This window comes from Mus caroli, chromosome 1 (genome assembly GCF_900094665.2).
Source record: "Mus caroli chromosome 1, CAROLI_EIJ_v1.1, whole genome shotgun sequence".
Taxonomy (NCBI): domain Eukaryota; kingdom Metazoa; phylum Chordata; class Mammalia; order Rodentia; family Muridae; genus Mus; species Mus caroli.
Window position 1 is genome coordinate 102,410,889 of NC_034570.1, and position 13,303 is coordinate 102,424,191.

The window sequence follows — 13,303 nt, forward strand, 5'->3', positions numbered from 1 at the left end:
TGTTGTTATCTCTTCCTTTTCAGTTCAGATTTTGTTAATTTGGATACTGGTTAGTCCAGCTAAAGGTTTATCTATCTTGTTGATTTCCTCAAAGAACCAGCTCCTGGTTTTGTTGATACTTTTTATAGTTCTTTTTGTTTCCACTTGGTTGATTTCAGCCCTGAGTTTGATTATTTCTTGTCAACTACTCGTCTAGGATGAATTAGGTTCCTTTTGTTCTAGAGCTTACAGGTATGCTGTCAAACAGGTAGTGTATGCTATCTCTAGCTTCTTTTTTTTTTAATTACGTATTTTCCTCAATTACATTTCCAATGCTATCCCAAAAGTCCCCCATACCCCCCCCCACTTCCCTACCCACCCATTCCCATTCTTTTGGCCCTGGCATTCCCCTGTATTGGGGCATATAAAGTTTGCAAGTCCAATGGGCCTCTCTTTCCAGTGATGGCCGACTACGCCATCTTTTGATACATATGCAGCTAGAGACAAGATCTCCGGGATACTGGTTAGTCCATCATGTTGTTCCAACTATATGGTTGCAGATCCCTTTAGCTCCTTGGGTACTTTCTCTAGCTTCTCCATTGGGATCCCTGTGATCCATCCAATAGCTGACAGTGAGCATCCACTTCTGTGTTTGCCAGGCCCCGGCATAGTTTCACAAGACAGAGCTATATCTGGTTCCTTTCAGCAAAAACTTGCTAGTGTATGCAATGGTGTCAGCGTTTGGNAGCTGATTATGGGATGGATTGCTGGATATGGCAGTCTCTAGATGGTCCATCCTTTCATCACAGCTCCAAAGTTTGTCTCTGTAACTCCTTCCATGGGTTTTTTGTTCCCACTTCTAAGAAGGGGCACAGTGTTTTTATAGGCACTTGGAGCTATGAGTTTTCCTCTTATCATTGTTCTCATTGTGTCCCATAAGTTTGGTTATGATGTATTTTCATTTTCATTAAATTCTTAAAAGTCTATAATTATTTCTACATTTCTTCCTTGATCAAGTTATCACTGAAGAGAGCCTTGTTCAGTTTCAACATGTATATGGGCTTACCATTGTTTTTGTTGTTACTGAAGACCAGTCTTAGTCCTTGGTGGTCTGATAGAATTTATGAGATTATTTCAATTTTCTTGTATATGTTGAGGCCTGTTTTGTTAACAATAATATGGTCAGTTTTGGATAAGGTACCATGAGGTGATGATAAGAAGGTATATTCTTTTGTTTTAGGATGAAATATTCTATAGATATCGGTTAAGTCCCTTTGGATCATAACTTCTGTTTGTTTCATTGTGTCTCTGTTTAGTTTGTGTTTCCATGAACTGTCCATTGCTGAGAGTGGGGTTTGTAGTCTCCCTTCTCTTGTGTGTGGTGCAATATGTGCTTTGAGCTTTAGTGAAAATTCTTTTGTGGATGTGGGTGCCCTTTCATTAGGAGCACAGACATTCTGAATTGTGGTATTATATTGGTGAATTTTTCCTTTTTTTGAATATGAAGTGACCTTCCTGCTCTTTTTTTATAACTTTTGGTTGAAAGATGATTTTATGCAATATTTGAATGGCTACTCCAGCTAGATTCTTGGGACGATTTGGTTGAAGCTTTTTTTCTTTTTTTTCCCCCCATTCTTTCACTCTCACATAGTGTCTGTCTTTGTCATTAAAGTGCATCTCCTGAATGCAGCAAAACGCTGGGTCATGTTTAAGTATCCAGTCTGTTAGTCTATGTCTTTTTACTAGGGAATTGAGTCCATTGATGTTAATAGATATTAAAGAAAAGGGATTGTTGCTTCCTATTATTTTTGATATTAGAAGTGGAATTATGTTTGTGTGGCTATCTTCTTTTGTGTTTGTTGGAAGATTACTTTCTTGCTTTTCTAGGGTGTTGTTTCCCTCATTGTGTTAGAGTTTTCCATCCATTATCCTTTGTAGGGCTGGATTTGTAAAAAAAATATTATGTAAATTTGGTTTTGTCATGGAATATCTTGATTTCGCCATCTATGGTAATTGAGAGTTTTGTTGTGTATAGTAGTCTGGGCTGGCATTTGTGTTCTTTTAGGGTCTCTATGACATCTGTCCGGGATCTTCTGGCTTTTATAGCTTCTGATGAGAAGTCTGGTGTAATTCTGATAGGTCTGCCTTTATATTACTTGACCTTTCTCCCTTACAGCATTTAATATTCTTTCTTTGTTTTGTGCATTTGGTGTTTTAATTATTATGTGATGGGAGGAATTTCTTTTCTGGTCCTATCTATTTGGAGTTCTGTAGGCTTCTTGTATGTTCATGGGCATCTCTTTCTTTAGAGAAGTTTTCTTCTATAAATACTGGCCCTTTAAGTTGGGAATCTTCACTCACTTCTATATATACTATCCTTTGGTTTGAACTTCTCATTGTGTCCTGGATTTCCTGGATGTTTTAGATTAATACCTTTTTGCATTTTGCATTTTCTTTGACTGTTGTTTCAATGTTTTCTATGGTATCTGCCATACATGAGATTCTCTTTCTAATCTTCTATTTGTTTGATGATATTTGCATCTATGACTCATGATCTCTTTCCTAGGTTTTCTATCTCCAGGGTAGACCCTGCTTTTGATTTTTTTTTTCTGTTTGTAGTTCCATTTTTAGATCCTTGATGGTTCTGTTCAATTCCTTCACTTTTTTGGTTGGGTTTTCCTGTAATTCCTTTAAGGGATTTTTGTGTTTCCTTTTTAAGGACTTCTACCTGTTTGCCTATATTTTCCTGTATTTCTTTAAAGGAGTTATTCATGTCCTTCTTAAAGTCCTCTATCATCATCATGAGAAGTGATTTTAAATCTGCATTTTGAGTTTCCAGTTGATTGTGTATCCAATACTTGGTATGTTGGGAGAACTGGGTTCTGATGATGCCAAATAACCTGGGTTTTTGTTGCTTATGTTCTTGAGCTTGCCTCCTGTCATCTGGTTATCTCTATGGCTTCTTTCACTCACAGTTTCTGATTGAAGCCTGGCCTCCTGTTATCTTGGTTATGTTAAAACTCCTCAGAGTCCAGCTGTCTCTGTGATCCTGTGATCCTGAGATCTTGAGATCCTGGTTGTAAGACCTCTTGGAGTCAAGCTGCCTCTGGAATCCTGAAATCCTGTGGTCCTTTGATCCTAAGATCCTGGGCATGTTCGACTACCTGAGCTTCAAGCTTCCTCTGAGGGTTGTGGAATTGGGTGCAGAGCTATCCCCCAAGGTCTGCTCAAGGCACTGGCTCTGACCACTACAATCTCTTTCTTGATCATAGGGTTCTTATTCCACATGCTGAACCTTTAGACCATGCTTTTCAATGCTGTGTATATGTGTTTGTGTGTGTGTCCATGTATATGCTTCTATGCCTATCTATAAATAATTTTTATGTGAGCAATGTTAGACTATCAATATACAATTTTGTGAAACATTTTTATTAATTCATAGAGATAGTATTAACATTTTAGAAAAACAAACCACTAACTTGTATATTATTAAGTATACATTCACATGAAGGATAACCCTAAACAACTTCATTCTTAATTAGTCAGCTAATGCCTTTTACAATTTCAAATTTATACCTTACAATTAAATATTTTTAAAGCATTATAATTTTGAAAAACAGTTCAAAATTGCATATATGAAAATATACTAGATACAAACTAATAATGGAATATTTTTATTTTGTCTAATCAATATTTTTAATTGATCTTGTATATTAGCTTATTGCTTTGGGATGCTAATGCAGTTATATCAGCTTGGTTTCTTTAAAATATTATTGAATTCTTCATGATAATATTAAATAAGCAATTTTCAACTATTTGTAAATGATTATCAAATAAAAGTACATTTGCCTATAGGATAACAGTATGACCCTGATTTTTTATGTGTTTCTATTTTACTATTTAATATACATTTTATGAATGCTACTAATTCATAACAGTTAATTGAGAGAAATGACACAAAGAAATACCTCAAAATTAAATTTATTTCTGTAATATATATTGCAGTTATATGTATGAATCAATTACTTTCAAATGTTCCTAGTCATTATACCTTTTTAGAAAGTAAATAGAATAATGGATGTAAATTAATATCTATGCTATTAATAAAATACTTATAAGGATGCTTCATGAGAAAGTGTGAATAACTGAAATGTAAAATTATTTCAATACTCACACTTGTGAGTATCTGTGTTTAACAGTTCACAGTTCCCTTCTCTTTTTTTCAAACATTAATAGACCATGTCTATGATGGAAGACTTATAAGATTATATCACCTAACTAAATCATAAGTATCTTAGTTTATGTCAGTAAATCATCATATGAACATAAGAAGTAGCTTGTGTCAGTTCTCAGAATGTATGCTCTAGTTTAGTGATACATAATTACATATCAATTTAAATAGATACTATGTTATTTTATGGTATATTGCTTTATTGATTTAGAAGCTTTTCAAGCAAGTCATACATTTGAAGTTATACTAAAAAGGAATATCCATTAATATAAAACTTTGTCAAGGTTTTATATAAATATATAATTTGAAATTTTAGATATGTGAAACAACAATGGAAATTATGTACACAGATTCCATTTAATAAAACATTTAGTTTTACATTATAATGGTGGTTTTGTTTTGTTTGTTTTATTGGCTATCTGTTGAGGAACAGAAATACCTTAATAATTACCATGAATTACATAAGAAATTTGTCTTTATGTCCAAAGAAATTTATTGAAGGTGTTTCAAAAACAAAAAACAAAAATAAAAACAAAATAAAAAAATAAAAAACGTATAGCACAGTTGTTTTGCCATTTAGGAGAAATGTAAAAAGTGTGACTTTACATTTGTAAATTTAAAGCTCTTGAAAAGCTTTGTTATACATTTCTTTTCTTTATCCTAGACAATACAGCCTCAATACTCACAAGAAGAAATGGCTTCCGCAGACAGGAACAATCAGTTTATTATCTGCCCATTTTCATTGTGGACAGTGGATCTCCTTCACTAAGCAGTACCAACACACTTACCATCCGTGTATGTGACTGTGATGCTGATGGCATAGCTCAGACCTGCAATGCAGAGGCCTATGTTCTACCTGCTGGCCTCAGCACTGGGGCCTTGATAGCAATACTGGCCTGTGTCCTGACACTACTGGGTAGGTACTGGTTTCTGTTATTGCTTTGTAGGAAAAATTACCAAAACAACCAAACACCATAAGTTTTCTTGTCTCATTTTTTTATTTCCTTTGAGAACCTTTTCAAGGATATGTAAATAATTTACCAGATGTTAAACTATGACACACTACTCACCTTTCAATCAAGCAGTGTGCTTAAAAAGTACAACATATAATAAAAGAATATGAGCTTCACTTTCAAAACAGCAGCCCAAGATATATTATCTGAACTTACTGTGAATATTTTCCAATAATTTAGTTTTAAAATAAACCTTTTTCTATGCCAGGGGAACGCCAGGGCCAAGAAGTGGGAGTAGGTGGGTAGGGGAGCAGGCCGGGGTGGGAGTGGGGGATATAGGGAATTTTCATGATAGCATTTGAAATGTAAATAAAGAAAATATCTAATAAAAAAAGAAAAAATAATCCTTTTTCTTTATTTTTTGAAGTTTTTATAATTTTTAAATTTTGTATTATATATTTTATTTATTTAAATTTCAGATCTTATCCCTTTCCCAGTATCTCCTACTGAAATGCCCTATCCCATCCCACAACCTCTGCTTTTATGAGGGCACACCTACACACACCCAAACACATCTACCTAACTGCCCTGGAATTCTCCTACACTGGGGCATCCAGACCTCACACGACCGAGTGCATCTCCTTTAATTGATGCCTCACAAGGTCATCCTCTTCTAGATATGCAGCTGGACCCATGGGTACCTCCATATGTACTCTTTGGTTGGTGGTTTAGTTCCTAGGAGCTCTCGGGGGTCTCGTTGGTTAATGATATTGTTGTTCTTTCTATGGGGTTTCAAACCCCTTCAGCTCCTTCAGTCCTTTCTCTAACTCCTCCATTAGGGAACCAATACTCAGTCTAATAGATGGCTGTGAACATCCACCTCTGTATTTGTCAACTCTGGAAGAGCCTCTCAGGAGACAACTATATCAAGCTCCTGTCAGAAAGCACTTTTTGGCATCCCCAGTAGTGTCTGGGTTTGGTGTCTATATATGAGATGGATCTTCAGGTGGGGCAGTATCTGAATGGCCTTTCCATCAGTCTCTGCTCCACACTTTGTCTCTGTATTTTTCCCTTGAATATTGTGTTCCCATTTCCAAGAAAGACTGAAGCACCCACACTTTGGTCTTCCTTCTTCATGAGCTTCATGTAGTCTGTGAATTGCATCTTGGAATTCCGAGCTAATATCCACTTATCAGTGAGTGCATATCATATGTGTTCTTTTGTGACTGGGTTACCTCATTGAGGATGATATTTTCTAGTTCCATCCATTTGCCTAAGTATTTCATAAAGTCATAGTATTTAAGTGGAAAGTTTCAATTGTGTAAATGTACCACATTTTTTGCATCCATTCCTCTGTTGAGGGGCATCTGGGTTCTTTCCAACTTTTGGTTATTGTAAATAATGCATCTATGAATATAGTTGAGCATGTATCCTTGTTATATGTTGGAGCATCTTTTGAGTATATGCCCAGGAGTCCTATAGTTGTGTCCTCAAGTAGTACTATGTACAATTTTATGAGGAACCCCCAGAGTGGTTTTACCAGCTGGCAATCCCACCAGCAATGGAAGAGTGTGCCTCTTTCTCCACATTCTTACCATCATCTGATATCACCTCCGAATTTGATCTTAGCCATTCTGACTAGTATGAGGTAGAATCTCAAGGTTGTTTTGATTTTCATTTCTCTGATGACTAAGGAATGTTCTTTAGGTACTTCTTCACCATTCTATATTCCCCACTTGGGAATTAGTTATTTAGTTGTGTTTCATAATTTTAATAGGGATAATTGTTTCTCTGGAGTCTAGCTTCTTGAGTTATATATATATTGGATATTAGCCCTCTTTCAGATGTAAGATTTGTAAGGATCTTTTCCCAATCTGTTGGTTGCTGTTTAGTCCTATTGACAGTGTCCTTTGCCTGATAGAAGGTTTACAATTTTATGAGGCCCCGTGTGTCTATTGTTGAAATTACAGCATAAGCCATTGGTGTTCAGGAACTTATGCCCTGTGCCCATGTATTCCAGGGTCTTGCCAACTTTCTCTTGAATTAGTTTTAGCATATTTGGTTTTATGTGGAGGTCCTTGATCCATTTGGACTTGAGCTATGAACAAGGAAATAAGTATGGATCAATTTTCATTCTTCTACATGCTGACCACAAGTTGAACCAGCACCATTTTTTGAAATTGCTGTCTTGATTCAAGTGACCATAGTTGTGTGGGTTCATTTCCGGGTCAGCAATTCTCTTCCATCGATCTACCTGCTTGTCTCTGTACCAATTCCAGGCAGTTATTATTGCTATTGCTCAGTAAATACAGCTTGAGGTCAGGGATGGTGATTCCCTCAGAAATTCTTTTTTGTTGAGAAGAGTTTTCAGTATTCTGGTTGTTTTATATTAGTCCAAATAAACTTCGAAATTGTTCTTTTTAACTCTATGAAGAATTGAGTTGGAATTTTGATGGGGATTACATTGAATCTGTAGATTGATTTAGGCAAAATGGCCAGTTTTACTCTATTAATCCTGCCAATCCATGAGCATGGGTGATCTTTCCATCTTCTGAAATCTTCTTTGTTTACTTTCTCCAGTCTTGATGTTCTTGTCAAACAGATCTTTCACTTGCTTTGTTAGAATCACACCAAGGTATTTTATATTATTTGTGACTAGATGAAAGGTGTCATTTCCATAATTCTTTCCTCAGCCTGTTTATCATTTCAGTAGAGGAAGGTTACTTTTTTGTTTGAGATACTCTTATATCCAGCTTCTTTGATGAGGTTGTTTATCAAGTCTAGAAGTTCTCTTGTGGAATCTTTTTGGGTCACTTAAGGATACTATCATACAATCTACAAATAGTGATATTTTGACTTCTTCCTTTCCAAATTGATCCCTTTGATCTCCTTTTATTGTTTAATTTCTCTGGCTAAGATTTTGAGTACTAAATTGAATAGGTAGGGAGAGAGTGGACAGCTTTTCCTAGCCCCTGATTTTAGTGTGTGCACTGGCTGGTTTTGTGTCAACTTGACACAGCTGGAGTTATCACAGAGAAAGGATCTTCAGTTGAGGAAATACCTCCATGAGATCCAACTGTAAGGCATTTTCTCAATTAGTGATCAAGGGGGAAAGACCCTTTGTGGGTGGGACCATCTCTGGGCTGGTAGTCTTGGGTTCTATAAGAGAGCAGGCTGAGTAAGCCAGGGGAGGCAAGCCTGTAAAGAACATCCCTCCATGACCTCTGCATCAGCTCCTGCTTTCTGACTTGCTTGAGTTCCAGTCCTGACTTCCTTTGGTGATGAACAGCAGTATGGAAGTGTAAGCCCTTTCCTTCCCAATTTGCTTCTTGGTCATGATGTTTGTGCAGGAATAGAAACCCTGACTAAGACAATGGTGATGCTTTAAGTTTCTCTCCATTTAGCTTGATGTTGGCTATTGGTGTGTTCTATATTGCTTTTATTATGTTTAGATATGGGTCTTGAAATCCTGATCTTTCCAAGATTTTTATCATGAATGAGTGTTGGATTTTGTCAAATGCTTTCTCAGCATCTAAGGTGATGATCATGTGTTTTTTTTGTTTTGGGGTTTGTTTATATAGTGGATTACGACAATGGATTTTCATATATTAAACCATCCCTGCATCCCTGATATGAAGTGAACTTGATCATGATGGATGAATTTTTGATGTGTTCTTGGATTTGGTTTGCAAGAGTTTTATTTAGTATTTTTCCATTGATATTCATAAGAGAATGTGGTCTGAAATTCTCTTTCTTTGTTAGGTCTTTGTGTGGTTTAGGAATAAGCATAACTGTGGCTTCATAAAATGAATTGGGTAGGTCTGGTTCTATTTTGTGGAATAGTTTGAAGAGTATTGGTATTAGGTCTTCTTTGAAGGTTTGATAGTATTCTGCATCAAACCCATCTGCTCTTGGACTTTTTTGGGGTTGTAAGATTTTTAATCACTGCTTCTATTTCTTTAGGTGTTATGGAACCTGTGGGTGTAGATGGTTTATCTGATCCTGATTTAACTTTGGTACCTTTTATCTGTGTAGAAAATTGTCTATTTCATGCAGATTTTCCAGTTTTGTTGAATATAGGCTTTTGTATTTGGTTCTGATGATTTTTTTGTATTTCCTCAGTTTCTGTTGTTATATTGCCCTTTTCATTTCTGATTTTGTTAATTTGGATACAGTCTCTGTACTCTCTTTTTAGCCTGGCTAAGGGTTTATCTATCTTGTAGATATTCTCAAAGAACCAAATCCTGGTTTTGCTGAAGTTTGTATAGTTATATTTGTTTCTACTTGTTTGATTTCAGCCCTGAGTTTGATTATTTGCTGCTGTCTACTTCTCTTGAATGCATTTGCTTCTTTTTGTTCTAGAGTTTTCAGATGGACTGTCAAGATACAACTGTATGTTCTCTCCAGTTTCCTTTTGGAGACACTCAGAGCTATGAATTTGCCTCTTAGCACTGCTTTTATTGTGTCCCATAAGTTTATGTACATTGTAACTTATTATCATTAAATTCTAAAAAGTCTTTTATTTTATTCTTTATTTCTTTATTGACCAAGTTATCATAGAGTAGGGTTTTGTTCAGTTTCTATGTGTATGTGGACTTTCTGTTGTTTTGTTGTTATTGAAGACCAACCTTAGTCCATGGTGATCTGATAGGATGCTTAGAATTATTTCAATATTCTTGCATCTTTTGATATATGGTGAGTTTCTGAGAATGTACTGTGAGGTTCTGGAAAGAACTATATATATATATATATATATATGTTTTAGGGTGAAATGTTCTATAGATATCTATTAAATCCATCTGGTTCATAACTTCTGGCAGTTTTATTGCATCTCTGATTAGATTCTGATCCATGATCTGTCCATGGCTGAGAGTGGGGTTTTGAAGTCTCCTGCTATTATTGTGTGTAGTGCAATATGTGCTTTGAGCTTTAGTAAAGTTTCTTTTATGAATATGGGTGCCTTTTCATTAGGAGGATAGACATTCAGAATTTTGGTCTCATCTTTGCACATTTTTCCTTTGTTGAATATGAGTGTCCTTCCTGATTTTTCTGATAACTTTTGGTTGAAAGATGATTTTATTCGATATTAGAATAGCTACTCAAGCTTGTTTCTTGGGACCATTTGGTTGGAATTTTTTTTCCATCCTTCCACTTTCCCATAGTGTCTGTCTTGGTCACTGAAGTGTATTTCCTGTATGCAGAAAATGCTGAGTCCTGTTTAAGTATCCAGTCTGCTAGTCTATGTCTTATTATTGGGTAATTGAGTCCATTGATGTGAATAAATATTAACAAAAAGTGATTTTTGCTCCCTCTTATGTTTGTTATTAGAATTGGCATTATGTTCGTGTGCCTATCTTCTTTTGGGTTTCTTTAAAGATGATTAATTTCTTGCTTTTTCTAGGGAATAGTTTGCCACATATTAGAGTAGGAGGAATATTTTTCATGGTTTTTTGATAGTATGTTTATTTGATAAATTATTTCACAATGGAAAATTTTTTCATGAATTATGTGCAGTAGATTTCTTAAATTATGTTGTTTTTTTAAGAAACTGAAATTGTGGTAATACAAATATAATTTATTATGAATTATTTTCATATCTAATTTTACTTTCCTACGTCTAATTTATTATGTAAGTGAACTAAATTTAGAGATCATAATAGAATCACAATTGTATAAGTGATGACACAGCATCCTTTTTAATATTGGGAGCCATCCAACATGGCCATTGGATAATGAATGTGTTCATTCGATGTTAATATTCTCCTTCATATTCTAAATACCTACAAGGATTACAAGCACATAACTTTGCACTTGTGGCTCTACCCTGTGTTTTTTTGAATTTTAAAGGAGTTAGTAAGTCCTTTTCCAATACATATTTATAAAATTAGCGTTTGAGATGGAAATCAACCTGGCATGCAGTTTGTGATAGATTTGTGGACCTGTGTCCTATTCTTTGCCTATGTTGTGCTTTAGTTCCTCACAAGGAGGACACTAGTTTTTCTGCAAAATATCTTGATAGTCTCAAATGTAAACTCATATTACTAGTCTGAGATTACTAGAGATGAGAATTATATTAAATAATTTATCTACAGAACTGTATACCTACTACATAAAGAGCATTCCATTTTCTTTTAGGTGTTGTTGATGTAAGAAAAGGCATCACTGTATTAACCAAGCTAAGTCTTAAGTCTTAACACAATGTAAACAGTTTCATAAAATAGAAGTTATTGTCTTTAATAATGAATTATACGAGTAAACCTTGAAAAAAATAATTAAATAATTTTTTCTAAAAAACTTCAAACAGGTATGAGAAACTTCCCAAAATTTATTATCAATGATATGTAATCCACAGTTAAAATATTAGAATATGATGACTAAAAGTAAATATTTAAAAATGGAAATATTGTATGTAAGTGTTTATTGATCTACTTGCATTCTAAAACATAAAAATAAACAGGAAAATTGTACATTTACTTTATAAAAAAACAGAAGAAACCATGTAGAATATAAAGCTTCTACATCTGGAAAGACAATGAACATTTAGAAACAACAGGTTTATAGAAAAGGGAGAGGAAAGATAGACAAATGATTAGCTTTTACGTATTGACAATTTATCACACACACATATATGCACACATATATGTGCACACATACCTAAACACATAATCCATTATACCACACTTTCAGAAACAATGTACAACTAAATGTACTCTATCAAATTTGGTTATCACAGCTAGTTATTTAACTTTAATATTTTAAAAGACTGTCCAAATAAAGCCTGTTTCACCTCTAATTTATAATAATGTGTTGTGTGAATGTTACCTTTTTGTAATCAAAATTGTTTGACTCTTTTATAGATTATAATCATCAAACTGTTATTGAAAGTAAAACAGTTTTTATATGCACCATTCTTGGTTGTATCTAGTATCTCTCTCTCTCTCTCAAATATCTCTGTCTATCAAATATCCATCCTTTTCTCTTTCCCTGTATTATACTGTGTTGTGCTGTGTGAAATGTGTGTAGGTGGGGTGTGTCTGTGTGTGTCTGTGTGTGTGTGTCTGTATGTGTTGTTTTTGTGAATTATGGACATCCATATGTATGTATGAGTATTTGTGTGGTTTGTGTATGTGTGCAGGTATGGTATGTTTTTGTGTTTGTCATGTGTGGTGTATGTATATATGCTATTCAGAGGATGTTTGTTAGTGGTATGTGCTGTGTGTATGTTGCATGTTTATGGGTGTGGTCTATGTATGGTTTGTGTGTATATGTGTTGACTCAGGAGATTATTAATGGATACATCTTTCTGTTAATGGTTAATTTCAGACATGTCACCTGAGACTTAGAAAAGCCACTTCTCTTTATACAGACCAAAGTTTTCTGCATTGAATTTTATTTATTTATTTTTCTAGTTTTCTAAAGTTATAACAAACGATTAGTCAAAACATAACATTGTCACACTGAAAGAAAAATTTGAAACAAGTGCAATAACTTTAAGCTTCATGTATGTAGTGAAACTATAAAGTAGCCAAAATCTTCTAGCACCAGATATTCAGGATTAAATTATGATCTTCAAATTTTATTTTTCAATTTAATGGTAGCAAATAATTAAAATTTTTGTATTCTTTTCCTTCTGATTACACTATTATAAAATTCGACATGATATGGCCAGTTTTGAAAGAAATAACATGCATGTTTTACAGGTGTTTAAATGGAATACAAATCCTGGAAAGTGCCTGATTTAAAATATGCAACTAGCTTATTCTTATAACTTATAAAATAATGTTGTAAATCTTGCCTCTAGATGTTATTTGCCAGGGTTTTTTCACCTTTCCAATTAATGAAAATAAGGTAAGTGATTCCTCTTGGTAAGGGAGAACTTGGGATTCATGTTCATTTAGGAGAAAATTGTAGATGCCTTTGGGCTTTGAATTCCTAAAAAGGAAAATACTTAGTGTTGACATGCTAAAGAGTCTGTTCTGCCCAGAGATGACTATTTCTTCTCCCTGAAGGTTCTGCAACAATTTTGGAATTAGTTTCTATTTGTTTCCCTACTTGGACCATGATCCCAAGTGATTGAAGTAGTGTTGTCCCCCTTTTTGCTCTTTGCTTTTTTCACTCAAAGTGTCACAGCTCTATAAGC

At 34.5% G+C, this 13,303-nt stretch overlaps 1 protein-coding gene across 5 annotated transcripts in view; it reads left to right on the top strand.

Moving 5' to 3' along the window:
* The window catches only part of Cdh7 (cadherin 7), a 159,527-nt gene that overhangs the window by 123,137 nt on the left and 23,087 nt on the right, over positions 1-13,303 (top strand). For all 5 annotated transcript variants that reach the window (XM_021155566.2, XM_029480694.1, XM_021155574.2 and 2 more), the window contains one exon: positions 4,875-5,126. In XM_021155566.2, the coding sequence (XP_021011225.1) occupies positions 4,875-5,126 (252 nt within the window). The remainder of the gene's footprint in view (positions 1-4,874; positions 5,127-13,303) is intronic.